This window comes from Macaca mulatta, chromosome 6 (assembly GCF_049350105.2).
Source record: "Macaca mulatta isolate MMU2019108-1 chromosome 6, T2T-MMU8v2.0, whole genome shotgun sequence".
Lineage (NCBI taxonomy): Eukaryota > Metazoa > Chordata > Mammalia > Primates > Cercopithecidae > Macaca > Macaca mulatta.
The window spans coordinates 181,549,832-181,570,551 of NC_133411.1; the positions used below are offsets into that span (position 1 = coordinate 181,549,832).

Below are 20,720 nucleotides of genomic sequence, written 5' to 3' on the forward strand. Positions count from 1 at the left end.
GTGGCCCCTGCCCATTGATGGACACCTGAGTTACTACCAGTCCCCCAAGCCACACACGCAGATAGTACTGTCGGGCGCATTGTCTCAGAGGGCTGCTCTATGCTTGTTTAATGTTCTCTGGGGTACAGATCAGGAGGGGCTTGTGGGTCCTGGAGTGAGTGGGTCCATCCTGAGAGGCTTAGATTTTTTGAGATGCTCCTCAGGGCCAAAGAGAAGGGACTGGGCACAGGAAAATTACTTTTCGCTGAATTTAGCAGTTCCTGGAGCCAGGAACGGAAGCTTCTGCCGGGCCATGCACTCCTTTCCCTCTCCTCTCCCTGGCTCCAGGAAGCATTTATTAGAGGTGGAGTATCCCTTATCAGAAATGCTTATGATCAGAAGCATTTCAGATTTTAGACGTGTTTGCATTTTGAAATATTTGTATTATAGTTAACATTTCAGCATCACTCATCTGATATCCGAAAATCACTGTTGATGATTCTAGATTAGTGTTTTTTCATGTTTTGTGCTCCAAAACTTCAGAGATTGTAGCATTTCACATTTCAGATTTTCAGATCAGCGATACTCAACTTATGTCTCTTTTCTGTGGAAGCCCTTTCTGGAGGTCCTTGAGTTCAGGCCCCGTGCTTTTTTGAGGCAGCCCTGCCCCTCTTCCTAGGCAGCTCCAGGGTGGTCAGTGTCAGCCCTGCCGTCCTTCCTCTGCCCAGTGGTGGAAAGCTGGTCAGATTGAACAAGCAATGCCAGTCGAGGGTCGTGGCATATCAGACCATATTGTCAGAAATCTTTGGTTGCAAGGGACAGAAACTCAGTTCAGTCTCACTTAAGGAAAAAAAAAAAAAAAAGAAAAAGAAAGCATGTGGCTGAAAATTCCTGGGAATGGTTGCCTTTAAGCCTGGTTCAATGCAGGGACCCAAAGAACAGCACCTGGCATACTTGTCTGTCTTCATTTCTCATTTTGCCGTCTTCTCTGGTGGCCTCTTCCTCAGCCGGACTGTCCCTTTGGGGTGGAGGAAAGGCCACCAGCATTTCCAGTCTTGCGTCCCACGAGCTTAACAAATCCAACAGAAGAGCTGCTTTCCTAGAAGGTGTGCCCATTGTCTCTAGATGTAGCCTCATGGATCCGGCCTGAGTCACACGCCTATCTCTGAACCCATCTCCATGGCCAGGGGGATGAGATGAAGTGATTGGCCAGGTGAAGGCCCCCCTCCCAACTCCTGAGGCAATGGGAGGTGGGGGTGGGGCAGTTCCCTCCAAAGAAAAGCTGGGTGCTATTACCAGAAGAAAGGGAGTGGATGCCAGGCAGCCAGAAGCAACAGCCCTGCATGGGCCTTGGAAAGGAGTCATTTGCCCAGCTTGGAAGCGCTGAGATCCCTTGTTAAAGATAGTTACTAGGCACTTACTCTGTGCCAGGCACAATGCTGAGAGCTTGACGTGGGTCACGTCTTCTGTTCCTTACAAGAATCCTGTGAGGCAGGAAACTCATTTGCAGACTCCACATGGATAGAGAACTTGACCAAGGTTACATAACTGTTGGTGGTCCTAAAGTCAGAGTTTGTTCATTATTGTTATAAACAAAGTGTTTGATAAAGACTTGAACTTATGGAGCTAAATGCAGGGTTCAGAGGTCTGGGCGCACCATTCCAGGCTGCAGGAGAGGACACTGAGGCCCAGAGAAGGGCAGGGACTTGCCCAAGGTCTCCCAGCTGGTCAGTGGCCATGGTGGGGGAGGGAGGTGTGGAGCCAGGAGCTGTCTCTGTGAGGGGCCTGTAAGCACACCTCAGGCCGGGAGGATCGCTGCTGTGCTGCTGGCTTTAGGCAGAGCCCCAGTGGGAGCCACACACAGTCATTAGCTTTGCGGTTAGTGTTCTTTTTTTCCAAACAGACCAGGCCAGCACCCACCTCCTCACCCCAACATAAATCATTTGCATGGCAGGGTGTCCTGAAGGGTTGTCCTTTCCCAGTCTGGAGCGAGACTGCCACTGCATGGCCGCCAGCCTGTCCCACCAAGGGCTTCTGAAGGCCTGTTCTGTGCAGGCACGGAGCTGAGCGCATCGTGATCCCTGTGTTCTGCCCTCTTTAATCTTCCCCACAGGCCACTGAGATGGGATGAGGGTCCCCACTTTGCAGGTGGGCAAACTGAGGTCACATCCAGAATTGGCCAGGGTCCAAACGAGGCCTGTGTCTGCAGTCCAGCCTTCTCTGGTTGGCAGAAGGGCATCTGGAAAAGCACGAGGTCAGTGGCCCACAGACCTGGGTCCTGCCTCAGCACACCAAGGCCAATGTTTGCCATCTTCTTTTCTAGAACCCCTCTCCCTTGGTGCCCACCCCATCAGCCTTCCCCCCATGGCCATGGACAAGGAGCTCTGCTCCTGTCTCCTCCTGCCTGCTCATGGCCATGGTTCCTGTCATTTGTCCACTTCCTCTGCCTCCCCTGAATCATCCCCGTGAGCACACGGAAGAGCCCCAGTGGCGTCCATCTTTTTAAACACCCTCCGCCAGCCCCTCACCAGCCACAGTCCTGTCTCTCTGCCCTCCCTCCCTCAGAGCAGGTCTTTCTTACGTGCTGGTTATGCCACCCTCTCCTTTTCCCTCTTAAGCTGTGCCCTGAGGTGTGCGTCCCCGCCCATCACTGACCTTCAGCCTGTCAGACCCGGAGCCTGCATCCTGGGCCTACTACCGGCCCCTCACTTTCAGCCCAGGTGACCTCTCCCGGCTGCTTGAATGTTGCTGCTTGTGGCTCCTGGGCCTTCCCGAGCCCCTGCCGTTCCTCCTGCTTTCCTGGCCACCCCTCGCCCTGCCTGTCCTCGCTATGTTGAAAGCCCCAGGGTTCTATCCTGGGCTCACTCTTTCCTTTTTACATTCTTAAATTGTGTAATACAATATGCATATTGGAAGGCATCTAAGAACAACTGTAGCACTCAACAGATTGTCATAAAGCCAGCCTGTTTCTATCTACCCTCTTTCTCCAAGTCATCTGAGCCAATCATTGGACTTCACATCTAGGCTGTTGGCTCCCAAACCCATCTCCCTTGAACCCCAGGCCTCCCACTCCTATCCAGCCTCTCCTCCTGCATCCGAGGGGCATCCCACACTGAACATGCTCAGACACAACTCTTGAATCCCCCACCTCCTGCTTCTCAGCCAGCCCCATTGGCAATACGTAGCACCACCCACTTGGTTGGCCATTGGCAGTAAGTGGCAGCACCCACTTGGTTGGTTGGCCAGTAACCCAGGTGTCATTCTTGATTCCTCTTTTCCTTGCCTTGGATCCACTGTGTCAGTGAGTCCTGTCATTTCTGTCTTTAGTACATGGCCCAAGTCAGTCCCGCAGAGACAGAGTGGTGATTGATGGATGGGTTCCTCTGTCTCCAGTTGTCCTTGCCTTTACTTTCATGTCTACACAAAGATGGTTTCTCTTGAGACATACATTCTGCTTTACTTCCAGCCCAGATATATTGGACCTACGAGAGAAAGGGGAGGGGAAAAAAGGGAAGAGCTGGGCCCTGGAAGTGGCTTGGGAAAGTGGGAGGTCAGGGGCCTCCTTGTACCCAGCCTCCTTGCACCTGCCTGGAGATTGCTGCTGTGTGTTGGTGCTCAGTGGGTATTCATGGCAGGGAGGTGGGGACATTAGGCCCAGGGAGACTGAAACTCCGACTTTGGCCCGGTGCTGGGCAGCTCTCAGAGCTGAACGAGAACAGCAGCATTGGGAGGCAGTATTGCTAGCCAGGGGCCTTGCTCTGGACTCAAAGCCTGGGCTGGAATCCCATCTGTCACCCCCAGGCTAAGTGGCCTTCAGTAACTCACTCCACCTCTCAGAGCCTCAGTGTTCTCCCACTGTGAAATGTGCCCATTTTACAGAGTCATATAGGATACTGGTGAGGACTGAAGGGGACAATCGGTGTATGGAGCTGCGTCTAGTAGATGCTTGAGAATATGGTTATGTGTGTACTTGTTTCAGCCACGGGTAGAAGCTGGGCAGTCTCGACATGCTTCCTCGGTGCCTCTTGATGTTGCTGGATTTCTGCCTATGGCCGACTGGTTCTCTTTAGAAGAAATGCCCCTTTTAGCAATGGATTCTGAAGTGTCTGGCCTAGGCCGACGCTGTGCTGTCTTGGGCCTCTCTCAATCAGGGCCCATGCCCAAGAGGAACAAAGCTCCTTCCACAGAGAATAAGTGAGGCCATGCAACCTTTTCTGAGGGGCTGCCATGTGCCAGGTACCCAGCACAATGTCACATTCATTGTAACCCAGCCTTGTAGACACACCATGCTTCCGGCACCTCAGAGTCTTCACATGTGCTGTTCTCTGTGCCTGGAGAACCTGCCCAGCCACCACTCTCTTATCTCCAGGTCGCAGCCTGTTGATCAGTCAGGGAGGCCTTTTCTGGCCTGCTTAGTCCCCGTTTTTACACCCTCAGAGAATCCCGGTTCTGTCACTCTCCAGCTCTGTGACCTCTTGGAGCCTCAGAGTTCCCCCACTGACACTTCCCCACATAGGACAGAGGCTCTTGGTGGCACTTGGCACAGTTTTCTGTAAGACAGCTTCATAGAGCCTTACTCTCCCGCTTGAAAGGGAGCTCCATGAGCACAGGAGCCACGCCTGTGTATTCACCTCTGTTCACCCAGCACACAGCAGCGCTGGGCCCACAATAAGTGCTCTATTACATTTTTATGATCATAATTAATGTTTTGAGCACTTAGTGCCATGCTCTGTATTACTCTTCATGAAAGTAATTTCCATAACATGGGGGTGTTTACCATTATCGCTCTATGTTATGCTGAGGGAGCTGAGGCTCTGGGAGGTGAAATGGCATACCTAAGGTCACATAGCCAGGAAGAGCTAAAGCCAGGACTTGAACTTAAGTCTGCTGGTCACCATAGGCCACGCTCTTAATAAGGATGCTGCACTGATGGGCTCTGGCGTGGAGCCGCTGGGGGACAGGAGGAGGAGTTAGGGGTGGGGGCAGAGGCAGAGTGTTAGCAGGAGCAGGGTAAGGCCAGCGCCTTTAGGAGCGGGCAACTGTGAGTGGGGCAGGGAGCCCGGGAAAAGTGCGTTGCACCGAGACTTCCAGAAACATGTACTGTCTAAAATGCTTTTTCAAAAAAACTGCCTGTTTTATTCTACCGTTATTTATACGCCTTTTTTCTGATTATAAGAATCAATTTACGTTCATTAGAGAAAAAGAGAAAACTAGAAAACTATAAGCAGCAAATTTCTACCCAGAGATAACCACTCACATTTTAATGTATTTCTGTATTTTTCCTATGAATCCTACGTACACATTTTCTACAAAAGTAGAATCAAACCATGTGTTCAGTTTTGAATCTTTTGTTCATTTAATGTTATAGGTATTTTCCCATATTAAATATTAATTGAAAACTCGATTTTTAAAAATTTTCTTCTGCTAAAAATTTGTAGCTGTATTAGTCTGTTCTCGCACTGCTATAAAGAACCACCTGAGACTGGATAATTTGTAAAGAAAAGAAGTTTAATTAGCTCATGGTTCCCCAGGCTGTACAGGAAGCATGGCTGGGGAGGCCTTAGGAAACTTAAAATCATGGCAGAAGACAAAGGGGAAGCAGGCATAGCTTACCTGGCCAGAGAGGGAGGAGGAGGGAGGAAGAGTGTGAAGTGGGAGGCGCTACACTTTTCAACCACCAGATCTTGTGAGAACTCACTGTCACAAGAACAGCAAGGGGAAAGTCCACCCCTGAGCCAATCACCTCCAACACTAGGGATTATAATTTGACATGAGATTTGGGCGGGGACACAAATCCAAACCACATCAGTAGCGTACAAGTTTATTGTAGGAAAACTAAATAATACAGAAATATCTAAAGAAAAGCCTTTCATAATCTCACCCCGAGATAATTACTATTAATATTTTCTTATGTCTGTCTCCAGCACTTGATTTCCTATGCACATAAATAAAATGACACAGACAGACAGATGTAGACAAACGCACACATATATACGTTTTTAAAGAAACAAATTGAAACCCCACTTCTTCCCTCGAGCTATGGGAAGCACCCTCGCTAAGGCAAAGCGCATACACACTCAGATGCCCACAGAGCCCAAACAAGTAGCTGACACCTTTTGGTGAGACCTTGAAGAGGGCCACCTCAGGGGCATCAAGAGAGATCAAACCACCTCAACACAAAGGCAAGCTTTAGCCCATTGTGGCCAGGCCAGAATTCAGCTCCTTCTGCCAGATTTACTGGTTTTCCAAGTGCTGTAAACCCAGTTTAAGTGAAAGGTGTCTGAGGGGGTGCATTTGGACCCACCGGGGCCTGGGTCATAGTTTGAAAAAGCATGTGCATTCTTATGATTTCATTTCATATTTGGAAAAGAGGAAATATTTTTCAAGATACTATAGAATGATAACATTTAACAAAATCTTGGCTCAAAGTGGTCTGTTTAAAAAGTCTAAGAAACACTTATTTTCCTATTAAACAAAAATGTTATCACTAAAAAAATCCTTCAAAATATTTTAATGACTCTTTCCTGATGTTGTTGTTATTTAGCATAGCAGTCTCTTCTAGACCTTATTCATTCATTCATCCAATAAACTATTAATAGTGAAGGCTATTTGCCAAGCCCTGAGAACATGGTGGTGACCAGACTGACACAGACCCTGGCCTCGAGAGATTCATATTCCAGCTAGGGAGGCAGAAAATAAACAGGTAATCTACTAAAGTACGAACACCTGTATTACCCAAATGATTAAGCACTATTTTTGCTTTTTTACCTATGTCATATGAAGAACATTTTTTCAAATCACTAAAAATTACTTAAAAATGTTTTCATAACTCTAACTTTTAAAGAACTTTCCCTTTGGCCGGGCGTGGTGGCTCACGCCTATAATCCCAGCACTTTGGGAGGCCAAGGTGGGCAGATCACTTGCGGTCAGGAGTTCAAGACCAGCCTGGCCAACAGGGTGAAACTCCGTCTCTACTAAAAATACAGAAATTAGCAGTGCGTGGTGGCAGGCACCTGTAATCCCATCTACTCGGGAGGCTGAGGCAGGAGAATCGCTTGAACCCAGGAGGCAGAGGCTGCAGTGAGTTGAGATCATGCCATTGCACTCCAGCCTGGGTGACAAGAGCGAAACTCTGTTTCAAAAATAAAAAAAACTTTCCCTTCATTTTGTTTTACCAACTGAGACAATCTCCTGTAGACTTTTCTGTCAATGCTTAAATACCTGTCCAGGGCCAGGCACTGTGCTTTGTGCTGTGAACACAGCAGTGAGGACAGACCCAGGTCCTCGCTTCTTTCAGAGGCAGCATGTGTTGAAGAGGCCAGACTCTAGAGCCAGACAGCCTGGGTTCAAGTCATGGGTTCAAGTCGTGGCTTTGCCACTGGGTAGCCGTGTGCCCTTGGTCATGTTCCCCAACCCCTCTGTGCCTCAGTTTCCCTGTGAGCTCAATGGCAGGGAACTGCACATGCCTCACAGGGTGGTTGTGTAAATTAAATGAGGTAGCGTGCGAAAGCTTAGAGGTGCCTGTTGCATAAGGCCACGAGCACAGGTTTGCTTTTTATTGGAGCTTATGTCCTAGCTGGGGAGATGGACAATAAACGATTTTTAGATGCCCTTTTAATAATCAAAGTATGGAAGCCTCGGAAAGAGGAAGAGAAGGGGAAAGGGTAGATAGAAAAGGAGGGATGGAAGAAGAGAAGGAGCCAGGTTAAAAAGGGCCTTATCTGCCCGTCCCAAAGGTAAGAGCATGTGAAGGAAACCGAGGATTGTGCTTAATGCAATTCTGTGCACCTGTGACTCCCTAAATAACACAGATGGGCAAAAGGAGAGTTGGAAGCCAGGGTGGGGTGGGGGCTGCTCGAGGCCCGACTCAGTCGCGGAGGCCTGCAGGCAGCAGCGGTCGAGGAGCGGCTCGCGACCAGCCTCACGCGCCACCTCTCCCCACCATGTCCCTCCCTTTGTCCGCACAGAGAGCGCCTTCGCCGACACGCTGACGCCCGCGCGCCTCAGCCAGGCCCGCTTCAGCGCCTGCCTGCCGCCCAGCAGCCACGACGCGGCCAACTTCGACAACAACGAGCTCGAGAACAACCAGGTGGTGGCCAAGCTGGGCCACCTGGCGCTGGGCCGCGCCCCGGGCCCGCCGCCCGCTGACGCCGCGGCCGCCGCCATCCCGTGCGGGCCCCGTGAGCGCCCGCGCCCCGCGTCGTCGCCGGCGCTGCTGGAGGCCGACCTGCGCTTCCACGCAACACGCGGGCCCGACGTGAGCCTGTCGGCCGACCGCAAAGTAGCCTGTGCGCCGCGGCCCGACGGCGGCCGCACGCTGGTCTTCTCCGAACGCCCGCTGCGGCCCGGCGAGAGCCTCTTCGTGGAGGTGGGCCGCCCGGGGCTGGCGGCGCCCGGCGCGCTGGCCTTCGGCATCACGTCGTGCGACCCGGGCGGGCTGCGGCCCAACGAGCTGCCCGCCGACCCAGACGCGCTGCTCGACCGCAAGGAGTACTGGGTGGTGGCGCGCGCCGGGCCCGTGCCGAGCGGCGGCGACGCGCTCAGCTTCACGCTGCGGCCCGGCGGCGACGTGCTCCTAGGCGTCAACGGGCGTCCGCGCGGCCGCCTGCTGTGCGTCGACACCACGCAGGCGCTCTGGGCCTTCTTCGCCGTGCGCGGCGGCGTCGCGGGCCAGCTGCGCCTCCTCGGTGAGTCCCCTGCCCCGCGTGCGCGAGGCCCCGCCCCTCTCCAGTCCCGCCCGTTCTCGCCCTGCGGCGCTCCTCCCCGGCCCCGCCCTGCTCGCTAGGCGCTGCACCGTCCAAGGCCAGCCCGCGCTTCCCAACTGAGAGCCCAGCACGATCCACCCCGTCCAAAATTGCCGGGCTCCACCCCGGAGTTCCCAATTCAGTGGGTCCACGGTGCGTTTCTGGCAAGTGCCCGGGGATGCTGACGTTGCGGCTCTCTGGACCACATTTTATAAACCACCGACCTAGATAGGTAACTGGCTGGTCTCCAGGTTTGGCGGGCTGTATCCCCGCAGTAAATGGTCAGTGCGATTTTTAGTTCCGTTGTTATGATTTGCTATATTAGGGTGTTTTTAACATGTAATGCACAGTAAGTGTAGGGAAAAAATAAATTCGACTGCACATGAAAGAGGAAATAAGAATAGTATCGTCCACAGAAAGTGGAATGGAGGCTTGAACCATCCTATTTTGAGATAATTTTTGCCTTAATTCATGCCACAAATAGGCAAAGAGCAGCCACCAGCTGTGGGCCCGGCCGTAGGCACCAGGATAGGGCCAGCAGAGAACAGGACACACTCCATGCCGGTTAGGAGCTCACAGACACCCTAATGGAGAGCTGCACCGTGTGACATTTGCTACAGCCAGGGGCTCTTCTCCCAGCTTGGTGGAGTGAAGATGTTCAGAGAAGCCTTCCCGGAGAGCCTGGCTCCAAGTTCATGGCTCAAAAAGTAGAGTCCAAGCAATAAGAAGCAGACAACAGCTCATATGTTCCCTCATTGAATTTTATCCTCCCTTTGACCCTATGAAATCAGTATCATTATCCCCACCTACAGATAAGACAATGAAGCACAGAGAGATTAAATGACTGTCCCAGGGTCACATCGCTGGTCAGCTTTGAAGATGCTGGACAAATCACAGTCTCCTGAGCCTGTTTCCTTTGTGTAGAAAGAGAGGGATACCTGCTTCATGGGGTTGTCATGAGGGTGAAATCAGGTGCATATAATGCCTTGAGCGGGGCCTGACACAGCCCTGGGTTTAATCAGTGGTAACAGTAACAACAGCAGCTGCTGCTGTCTTCATGAGGGCAGAGGAGGAGCCAGGTGGCAGTGGTGGTTATTCAAGGTGTTTTTTGGGGCGGGGGAAGGTTTGTTTTGTTTTGTGTTTTTGAGGAACCATCAGACATAGTCATCATTTCAGCCCGAGATGAAGTGCCCATTATCTGTCCATTCATTCTCAGGTAGGGCAAGGGAAGGGGCATCTCTTCATCTTAAGAAATAACCTGTTATTGTCTGAACCAACAGCAGGCTTGGGGAAGAAAACTCAACCATGTTGAGCACTAGTAGTCAGGGATCTTCTTGCAAGGGGCAAAGCCCCACTCACAGTGCCCTAAGCAAAAAGGAAATGTCTGGGGAGTATATTGGGTGAGTTCAGGAACAGCTGGATCTAGATACTGGAAGGATGTCAGCAGGATCCCACCTCTCTTTCCAACTCAAAGCTCTGCTTGCCTCTGTGTTGGCATCACTCTCAGGCAGGCCTTTGCCACAGGCTGGCTCTTCCAGCTCCAGGCTTCCCCCCCAATGAATGGAATGAGTTCCTTCTTTCCTAGTAGTTCCAGTAAAAGTTGCAGACTTGGGTCTCAGGGGCCTTACGTGGGTTAAGTGCCCTTTCCTGAATCACTACTACTGAGACCAGGGAGTGGAAGTTCCTATAAGTTCCTGGCCCTTATCCTATGAGGGAGGGCACATTAGTATCCCAAAAGGACACCCCAGGGCTGTTTCTGAAAGAAATGAGAATGGAGGCTGGGTAGACAAAGAGCAGAGGCACCACACTTGGACATGCTCTTCAGTCCTCAGCAGAGCCCTGGGAGATAGCTCTGGTCCTCTGGTTAGACAGACGCGAAAGCTAAGGTGCAAAGCAGTGAAGAACTGTGGACTAGCAGGGCAGGTCCAACCTCCCACTGCCCCTGATGGAATCTCTTTGGGCCTCAGGTACCCTGCAGTCCAGCCCTGCGACCACGACTCCATCAGGGTCCCTCAGCGGCTCCCAGGACGATAGTGATTCAGATATGACCTTCAGTGTCAACCAGTCCTCCTCGGCATCTGAGTCATCCCTGGGTAAGGAAATGCAAACCCGGGCAGGGGCAGGGGCAGGGGCTGGCAGCTGGCCTGGCTCTTCTGGCTGTGCCAACGGCCTTCCAGGGGCTGAGCAGGGTGGCCGCCTTTCCCCCGCATCCTCTCCTTCCCTCAGCTGTATGCTCAGCGGAGGGAGAAGTAGTGTCTAAATAGGACATTCCAAAGGGTGACAGTGGTGGCATTTTATCTTGGTGTTTGGGAGTAGAAGGGTAGAGAAAGGTGCAAAACCCAGAGGTAAACTAAAATTAGTATCTCCCAAAAGTGTCCTCCCACTGGTCCCACCGAGAAGCACTGCATTCTTGGGGTTGCCCCAACAGAGCCCACCCGAGAGAGACATTATTAATGTATGTCCTCTTTTCCCTTTCGGCAGTGACGGCCCCCAGCTCCCCGCTGAGCCCCCCGGTGTCTCCCGTGTTCTCCCCACCGGAGCCGGCAGGCATCAAGAATGGCGAGTGCACGGTGTGCTTCGATGGCGAGGTGGACACGGTCATCTACACGTGTGGACACATGTGCCTGTGCCACAGCTGCGGCCTGCGGCTCAAGCGGCAGGCCCGGGCCTGCTGCCCCATCTGCCGGCGGCCCATCAAGGACGTCATTAAGATCTACAGGCCATAGCCTAACCTGCCCACGGGCCTTGGCCAGAGCAAGGTCACCTTTCTGAAGCCCCCCTGGGCTGGGCAACCACAAGGCTGCCAGGGAGTCCACGGGCAGCGGCCGTCTCTCCAGTGGTGGGCAAGGCGTGACAGTCGTGTCGCGAGGCCCCCAGGGCCTCAGCCCAGGCAGGGGTTGCTTCCGGCTCCAAAGTGCTTTGCCCCCAAAAGGCCGTCCGAGAGCAAGCTCAGGAACTGCCTGGCAGATCACCCTGTCCCTTGGTGACCTTTCAACTGGGAAACAGCGTCCTCTGTCTGTGCAATGCTTCTTGCTGGGGTTGGGTTGAGTGTGACAGAGGGGGAGGGGAGGGAGGGAGAACAGAGAGAATGTGTGTGTGAGAGAGAGAATGAACGTGTAGCGATTTTACCAGGGGTCCCGGCTCTGGGAGGGAGCGTGCAATCCGGAGCCCCGATGTTGGCATGACTAGAAGTTGTTTGCTTTCTGGGGATGGGACATAGCTGGTTTTGAATGTACGAAGCCTGACCCTAACAGAACTCCCTGGGGTGGTGTAGAAAAGAGATGCTCAGATTCTCTAAGGGGAGGCAAAAATAACTCATTGTTTACAGCCCCAAAGCGTCAACTCCTTGAGGGGAAGGTGGGCAGAGAACAGAACAATTCACTTCTTCATTTCTTACTGGGTCTTAGAGCTAGGTGTGATGGGCACCGAGGCCAAGCCCTCTGGGTTGTGTCATCTTTTCATCCCTTCACCCCCAGACCGTCTAATAATATACACATCATACCTTGTCTCTGTCTCTAGAGGCAAGTCTCTGTAATGCTCCTCCCCGTCTCCAAGGAGAAGACCAGCGGAGGGTCTGTTTTTCTGTGGGGGAGAGAGAATCCTAGAGGCAGGTGATGCAGCTAGAGCTGGAAAGGCCACTCCACCACGCAGACAGCTCTCTACCTTCCTGCGGTGGCCCCTGGGCTTGGCATTCCCAGGGGACCTGCTGGCAGGAGGAGGAACGAGGGCTTTATAACTTTGGTTACAACTTTTGGTCCTTGTTCTGATTCTCAGTGTATCTTCCTCCGCTGGTTACGAAAGTGTTCACTGATAAGTATGTTAACTAATGATCGAGACAATAACTACAAATGCTGGCATTGGGATTCTCTCCCTTCCCAGACCTACCTGCTGGGATTTCCTGGGACCCTGGCCCTGACCCACCCCTCACCCCTGCCCATCTCTGCAGACTCGCAGATCATACCTGGGCTGAGGGGCTGGCCCAGGCCTGTCCCTCCCTTCTTGCCCCCAGTTCTGGCCACCTCTGCCCTCTTCTGTGATGTCCCATTAGGGAAGTCCCTTGGCCTGTCTATTTTTCAGTCCCCAATTAGAAGTCTAGAACCTGACAACTCCAAGAGTTCTTGGGAGGACCAGCACAATGTTCTGAAAAGCCTAAGACGGCTTGCAAAAAGCAAGTACCATTTGTATTACAATTCCTAACCTGTTCATGTCCTGCTGAAGGAGGGAAGGAGGGACAGGGGAGTTGATGCACTCATATAATAAACACTTGCTGGGTGTCTGGGTGCCCAGAGCGAAGCTGGGCCCGGCCCTCACCAGATCCAGCCCCATAGACCAGCTGGTGCCCATGCGATGCTGGCGGGTTCAGGGCCTCCTGTTCCTCCTCTAGCTGGGAGTGGTCACGGTTGTCTGACCTGATTCTAACTTAAGGCCCCCACTCTCTTGCCCCCTCAAGAATCCCTGATTATTTACTTTTCCCTAGAAAATCTGGGGAAATTCCCACATTTTAATTTGGCAGCAGAATCTTTTGAGCAGCTTTTGGAACCGCAGTGTTTGCCAAAATAAGAGTTTGAGAATCCAGGCAGCCCTGGGTGCCTGGCTGAATTCAGTTTCCCACATGTGCTGGGTGTGGGCGGGGCCATGCACAGGCCCTGCATGGGAGGACTCCTCTCCCCAGGCCTGTGGTGCTCCAGGCAACGGTCTCCTGACTACTCTGAGACCCAGCCACAAGCTGTGGGGTCTCAGTGGCCTGGGGGAAAGCAGCTCCACTCTCCTGCCCTTCCTCGCTGCCCCTTTGGGTTCCAGCCAGGGTCACGTCCAGCCTCCACTGGGAAACCAGTGACTGAGGCCTGGACCCAGGGATGGACCAGGCATCTCCTGGCGACCTGTGACCTTGGGAAGAAGGGAGTAGTGGCCCATTCAACCTGCTCTGCAGCTGCTATAAATAGCCTCCCTGTTTCCAAGAGGAGGTAAGGGGGTGTTTATCTTCTAAAAACCAGACGTTTCCTGATGCTCTGAGCGTTAGTGTTACAGAGGAGACGCACACATCCCCACTATGTTCTGTCTTGAGAAGGAGACAAGAGAAAGAGGAAAAGGAGCCACTATATTTTATTTTGCACCTACAGTGTGCCTTGGCACTGGACTAGAGAGGCGCCTTCCTGCGTGAATCCTGTGAGGCAGGTCTTATTGCCATAATAAGTCACATCTAAGACGCTGCCGGTCATAAAACACACTGTTTTACATACCATAAGGGAAAAACGCCGCCAATCTTAACTAAGATGCTAAAACTGTACAGCTCCTTCCAATCAGAGACGTTCACGTGTGAAGAAGAAAAAATTGTGCTACTTACACTCTATGAAAGCTGGTATTATCCCACGTGGCAGGTAAGGAAACTGAGGTCCTGTGAGTGAAACGACCTCATGATCACACGACAGGAGATGGCAGGGCTGGGATTCAAACCCAGGAGTGTCTGGTGCCACATCCCACACTCCCACTGCCTGGCTCCAAGTCCCAGGAAGCTCGAGACTGAGTTTTCTCCCTTGAAACCCACCTGGAGAGAGTCCGGGCACCTGTGCCTATGTGGAGGTTCCAGCCCCAGCCAGGGCCCCTCCGCTGCCCACACCCTGGGAGGGGAAGCGGCCTCCCTCCCAGGCTCGTCTGCTCACTGCCCACCTTCTGGCAGAGCCGAGCTCTGTGAGATCTGGACTCCAACCCAAGGGCCCTCTCTCGTTATGCAGGGGTGTCCACAGTTGGGGAGGGACCTGGGGCCCTGTTCTACCACCTTCCTAGGCCCTGTGATCGCCACCCCCTCAAGCGGGGCCCCAGCCCCTTGAGCACCCCCTTACGTGACCCAGCCCTCGGCTGTTCCAGGCTCACTGCCCATCGTGTGCTCTTCTGGGCCACAGCAGCCGGGGCTCCAGGGCTAGGACAGGGGAGACCTGAAAACACCCCATTGTCAATGGTCTTGTGCCCATTCATTCGGAGCCTCCTGAAAAACTGGACTGTTTCCAAGGCAAATCTGGCTCCTTGTCCTAGCAGGTTCTCAGAACGGGGAGTCCCCTGGGATGGAGCTGGTCCCCTCACCACAGCACCACATTTCCAGTCCCTTGATGCCCACTAATCAGCATGGCCTGTGTTCAGGACACAGGGTGAACTTTTCTCTGACCCCTGGTGCTGGTCCTGTCCTAACACATAGTAGGTACTCAGTAAAGGTTTGCTGAGTCAACCAGAAATCAGATTCTGAGTGCTCAGGGCTTTGGTAAAACAGCACCACATACACACACAAAGATACTCCGCAAACATTTGCTGAGCACCTAATATGTGTGAGGTGTGTGAGGATAGAGCAGAGAGGACTGCCCCAGCTGTGATGCCAGCAGGGGTGACACTAAGAGGGGAGTGGGGTATTTGGGGCAGAATCCACTGGGCTCTCTTGGCCATCTGCTGCCTTGGGTCCGTGGAGGTGGGTGTCCAAAGGCTGCCTTCTTGATCAGAACCTGCTGCACACTTCACAGAACCTTCTCTGCATTGGAAATGCTGGGCACGTTGCAGTCAGTGAGCTGCTGCCCAAACGGCGTTAAGCAGAAGCCCCGCGGGTTGGTGACCACCCTCAGGTCCTGCCAGGGAGACGCAGGGGGGAAGTTGGCTAATTGCTGCTTTCAGGCCCTGGAAATCAGTCGCCAAGGCCCAGGAGAACCCCAGTGAGTCCGTCCAGTTGAGGCAGAGAGGCAATAACCTCCCACTGCTCAGCCCTGCCCCTGCCCCAGTCCTGGCACGGGGCACCGGCTCAGGAACACGCGGCCTCCTGGCATTTCTTGATATTTAACTGTCTCGCTGTCTTATCCGAGTCCCTAATGAAACGACTTGTGCGACAATCTGTCTGTGCCTTACGAAAGTGTCTGTGCACTTTTTATCCTTTTTAAAAGCAACTTTTAAAAGTGGATGGGGATGGGGGGGCTGGCATACGTGGTAGGGTTCTAGAAATCTGTGATCATCGCTGAAATTCTTTTTGCATCCTGTTTTTGATGTTGGAGTGATGAAGTGTACATCCCCCCACCCCACACACCACTACCTGTGTACAGACCTTTTAAAACATGTCTTCTTTTCTGATTCAATACTGTGACCTCTCCAATACAGTCTAATCCTTGGGGATCTGTAATCAAAGTTTTAAAACCTGGGAAGTGGGTTGGGAAGGGTTTGCACTGGTCTTGCGTGTTGTGCTTTTCTGTGTTGTGTGTTTTGATTTTTGTCTGTTTTTATCTGTTTTATATTGACATAATTTTCCTGTTTAAAAAAAATACAACTTTGGCTTGTTAAAAAAAAAAAAACTCTTCAGAACTCAATTTTTAAAATCCCACTTACATACACTGATGGGGAGTGAAGGTGAGGATCCAAATCATTGCCAGCCTTGGGGAAATAAATTGCAAAATGTCTATAGAACACCGACAATGTTTGATGCCTTTGCCAAATAGCACACTTCTGTGAAAATCACAAGGAAATCATTCTAGTCAAGGATGAAATCTACATGTAAAGATATTCACTGCAGCATCTTCTAGAGGAGTAAAAAGTTGTGAGCAACCCTAATGTCCAACAACCAGGGTGTATTCACCAAGACTGTTGGTTACAAGTGACAGAAACCCAACTCAGATAGGTTTTAGGGGGATAAAGAGCTAGGGAACTGAAAAGTCCAGTAGCAGAACCCACTCTGTGTGCAAGTGGAACCAGGGTCTGAAATGCTGCATCAGGACTAGCCTCTCCCCTCTCGCTCAGCCCTGTGATCTGGCCCCATTCCCAGGCAGGCTCTCAAGATGCCTCCTGCAGGGCCACCAGCATCCTGCCTTTGAGCAGTCCCTGCAGGGACCAGCTCAGATCACGTGTCCGCTCCGGAACTAGTCACAGGACAGGGAGATACGGGGTTCTGATTGGTCAGACCCAGGATGGGTGCTCACCTGCACCCAATAGCTGCCCTGTCTGAACTCTGTGGGCTGAAAGTGGGGAATCGCAATCTCTAGAGAAAATGAGTCCTGAAGAATGCATGCCAGAGGCGGGCAGATCATGAGGTCAAGAGTTCAAGACCATCCTGGCCAACACGATGAAACCCTGTCTACTCAAGATACAAAAACTCAGCCGGGCGTGGTGGTGCATGCCTGTAATCCCAGCTACTCGGGAGGCTGAGGCAGGAGGATCACTTGAACCTGAGAGGCGGAGGTTGCAGTAAGCCGAGATTGCACCATTGCACTCTAGCCTGGGTGACAGGGCAAGACTCCATCTCAAAGGAAAAAAAAAAAAAAGAATGCATGCAGGTCGGGCAAAAACAACAGGCCTCTGTGTAGGGAACAGTCGAGTAAACCATGATACCGATACATATGGGGCTAATGGCATGGGCATGAAGCCAGACTGCCAGGGCCTCACCAAGACATTGGGGAAGATGCTTAACCTCCTTGTGCTTCAGTTTCCTCATCTTCAAAGCAAGAACAATAATAGTCCCTGATTTTAGAATGGGTGTAAGTGTTACTGAGATCATACAGTGATGTGCCAGGCACAGCATCTGGCACCCAGCACCAAGCAACGATTGTTAGTTTATAACACAGGTTTATGTTAAAATGTGATTTAAAAAATCAAGATATAAAATTGCACATACACCGTGATCTCATAGATGAAAAAAAAAAACAGACAAAACACCAACAGCCCAAAAACCTGCCCATGCATTAGAAAGAGCAGAAAGAAAGGAGTGAAATGTCCATGAGGGCTGTGTCTGAGTGATGGTCTTATTGGTGCCTTTTTCTCATACTTGCTCATTATAGAAAATTTCCCAGATTTCCCAAATTTCCATAATGAGCAAGTATGACTTTTCATTTAAACTTGTTACTTGGAAAAAATGATCTCCCTACTCTGCAAAAGCCAGAGAACAGCTGGCCCTTGCTGGAATTTGTCAGGAATTCCCAGGCTGATTGTCTGTGAGTTTAAGATCCAAATTTAGTCATGGTGGAGATAAGGACCTGTAAGTTTCTAGCAGAGGCCAGGCCAGCCTGACCAGTTTGGTTGGGCTTCCTCTAGGCCAGGCTTTGGGGCCCAAATTTCTGGGGTGGAACATGGCAGTGGTAGCAGGAGTGGGAGCGGGGAGTAGGGGAGTGGGGTAAACAAGGAGAGGGAGCTGCCCAGGCCTGCGCCTTCTGGATGGTTAGAACAGCCTGGCTTGGTGACACTGAGTTTTAGGAAGCAATGGGATAAGAGAAACCAGCATTTATCAAGCATCACAAACCACACATTCTCACAATGAATCTTCACAATAGTGTTCTCATTTTACAGACAAGGAGGCCAAAGGGAAAGCAGGATTGGCCCAGGTGGGCCTGCTCCAGAGTCAAGGCAAAATCTTTCAGATACACGTTTCACACCCCTTTACCAAAGTCTTAGGGGCCGAGGCTGCCCAAAACCCAGGATCCTTTCTCCCCTTCCAGATTTCCTTCCCACAACACTATGTCCTTCTACTGGACCAGGCAACATTTTCACAGATGCTATCTGATAAAGACTTTTTTGAGTAAAGAAAAAAAAGGTAGGGCCGAGCGCGGTGGCTCAAGCCTGTAATCCCAGGACTTTGGAGGCCAAAGCGGGTGGATCACCTGAGGTCAGGAGTTCGAGACCAGCCTGGCCCACATGGTGTAACCTCGTCTCTGCTAAAAATACAAAAAATGAGCCGGACGTGGTGGTGTGCGCCTATAATCCCAGCTACTAGGGAGGCTGAGGCAGGAAAATGGCTTGAACCCAGGAGGTGGAGGTTGTGGTAAGCTGAGATTGTGCCGTAGCACTCCAGCCTGGGCAACAAGAGCAAAACTCTGTCTCAAAAAAAAAAAGAAAGAAAGAAGAAGGTCTTTTTTTTTTTTTTTGAGATGGAGTCTTGCTCTGTCGCCCAGGCTGGAGTGCAGTGGTGCGATCTCAGCTCACTGCAAGCTCCACCTCCCAGGTTCACACCATTCTCCTGCCTCAGCCTCCCGAGTAGCTGGGACTACAGGCGCCTGCCACCACGCCCAGCTAATTTTTTGTATTTTTAGTAGAGATGGGGTTTCACCGTGTTAGCCAAGATGGTCTCGATCTCCTGAACTCATGATCCACCCACCTTGGCCTCCCAAAGTGCTGGGATTACAGGCGTGAGCCACCGCACCTGGCCAAGAAGGTCATATTAATCTAGGCCCACTGCATTGTAAGAGACTGAAATCCAACTTAAGAAAAAAATAAAAATAAAAAGGAGAGGGAGCAGAATGTACTGATTCATGCCCAGAACAGATCAGTCTAGCTTCAGGAACAGCTAGATCTGGGTATTCACATGATGTCCTCAGGCCTCTGCCTCTGTCTCTCAGTTCTGCCTTCCTCTGAGCTGATGGCACTCTCAGGCAGGCTGTCCCTTTTCAGCCACCAGAACATCCTCCAGTGACTCATATCATGCCAGTTTAGTGACCCTTTAAAGAAGTTTCAGGAAAAGTCCCGTGTGCTGCCTCTCCTTTGACTCCTTGGATCAAAAGCTCAGTCTCTGAACCTGTCACATGCCCACACCTGAAACAAAACTAGGTATGTTCTTACCCTCAAGAACCAACCTATCTGGAGGGGAAGGCAGACCCCCAAACAGACGTGTTCAGACCAGTGCACTGCTGAGGTGTGGGACCCATCCAATTCAGGCCATGAGGGCTCGGGATCATTTAGCGGTGTAGTTTAGGCATCCTTTCTCCTGCCCTTGTGTGTTCTTACCGACACCTGGGCCATGCTCCCTGGCACATCCGATTCCTCCTCCAGCGCTGCAGCGCACACACCCTCACCAGCCCCTGCCGCCTGCAGCGCGCCTAGCCTGGCGGTAGGACGGAGGGTTCACTACTGTTCCTGCAAATCTCTTTTCCTCATTCTCTGGGTTCCTGCAGGGCAAGCAATCCTCCAGAAAGATGATAATAATACCGGATCATTTAATGAGCACTTACTGTGTGCAAAGGATATCCATGACATCAGTACATCCTCACAAGAGTTCTCTGAATAGGCTCCATCATTACTTTCATTTTATAGGCAAGAAGCCAAGACTCAGAAGGAATCAGTAACTTTCTCCTACTTTATGTGGCCTCTCAAAGACAAAAGGTTTCTTCTCTTTCTGTTTGTAATTATGTCCTTGGACCTAGACCCCCTGGTTCCCAAGGGCAAATGGGCCTAGAACATTTGCACCTGTGATTTCCCTGAGTCCCACCAGCCACATGTTGTATTACGGTCCCATTTTACAGGGAAGGGCAGGGCTGCCCCAGATCACACTGTTCAGGAGCTGTGGGGCCATGATTTGAACCAGGCCTGGCTCTTTCCACCGCATCACAGCGTGTCTGTGGGCTCATCGTCAGGAGGAGGAGGAGGGGGAGGGGGAGGGAGAGGAAGAAGAATAAGAAGAAAAAAACAGGAAGATTCAGCACCTCGAAGGGCTTTTTCTAGAAGGACATCAGCTGTGTCCTGACTCACACAATGCCTATCCGTTCAATTCCAGGGACAGGGAATCTTTGCTTTTCCTTCAGGCTCGGATCTCCTGGCTCTCGGAAGCTCCCACATAGGTATGTGCAAAACACGAATATTCCAGGCATCGAGCTATGGGAACAGAACCCCAACCTTGGCTGTTAAATACACCTATGGAGAAGCTTCCAGAAGCCCAGTGGCAGGGTGTGTAGGGGAGGAACTGCATCAAACTGAAGTGCCTCAGGCATCCTGATCCCCTCTGCTCAGCCTCCTCCCCTCTCAGCTTGGGCTTTCCTGGGTCTAAACCCTTCTCCCCAGACAGACAGCCTGACTCTCCTGCCTCTCTGGCTGCCCAGGGAAGGCCTTGGCCATCCTTTCAGGAGCACAAGGGCCTGCTTAGGAGGGCTGGGCCAGCCTGACTGAGTTCACATCCACGCTCCACCCCAGCCAGCAGGGGGCCTGCCCTCCCCACCGGGCCTCCTGAGAGGGCCTTTCACATACCAAACTTGATGTGAACGTGCTCCCTGGAGCTGC

The 20,720-nt window shown here is 51.9% G+C and overlaps 2 protein-coding genes across 20 annotated transcripts in view; both read left to right on the forward strand.

Annotated features, from left to right (window-relative positions):
- NEURL1B (neuralized E3 ubiquitin protein ligase 1B) overlaps nt 1-13,048 on the forward strand; it is a 47,256-nt gene extending 34,208 nt beyond the window's left edge. For 2 of the 3 annotated variants that reach the window (XM_002804637.4, XM_077937447.1), the window contains 3 exons: nt 7,947-8,666; nt 10,691-10,816; nt 11,205-13,048. In XM_002804637.4, coding sequence (XP_002804683.1) covers nt 7,947-8,666; nt 10,691-10,816; nt 11,205-11,449 — 1,091 coding nt within the window. In that variant the 3' untranslated portion in view covers nt 11,450-13,048. The remainder of the gene's footprint in view (nt 1-7,946; nt 8,667-10,690; nt 10,817-11,204) is intronic. The other variant, XM_077937448.1, reaches the window with a different exon arrangement.
- Nucleotides 1-20,720, forward strand: part of RPL26L1 (ribosomal protein L26 like 1) — a 493,737-nt gene that overhangs the window by 190,398 nt on the left and 282,619 nt on the right. For 2 of the 17 annotated variants that reach the window (XM_015141396.3, XM_078003969.1), the window contains exon 1: nt 1,167-1,170. The exons of the other annotated variants lie outside the window; for them this stretch is intronic. The gene's annotated coding sequence lies outside the window, so the exon portion shown is untranslated. Of the gene's footprint in view, nt 1-1,166; nt 1,171-20,720 lie in introns of those variants that run through there. 17 annotated transcript variants of the gene reach the window in all.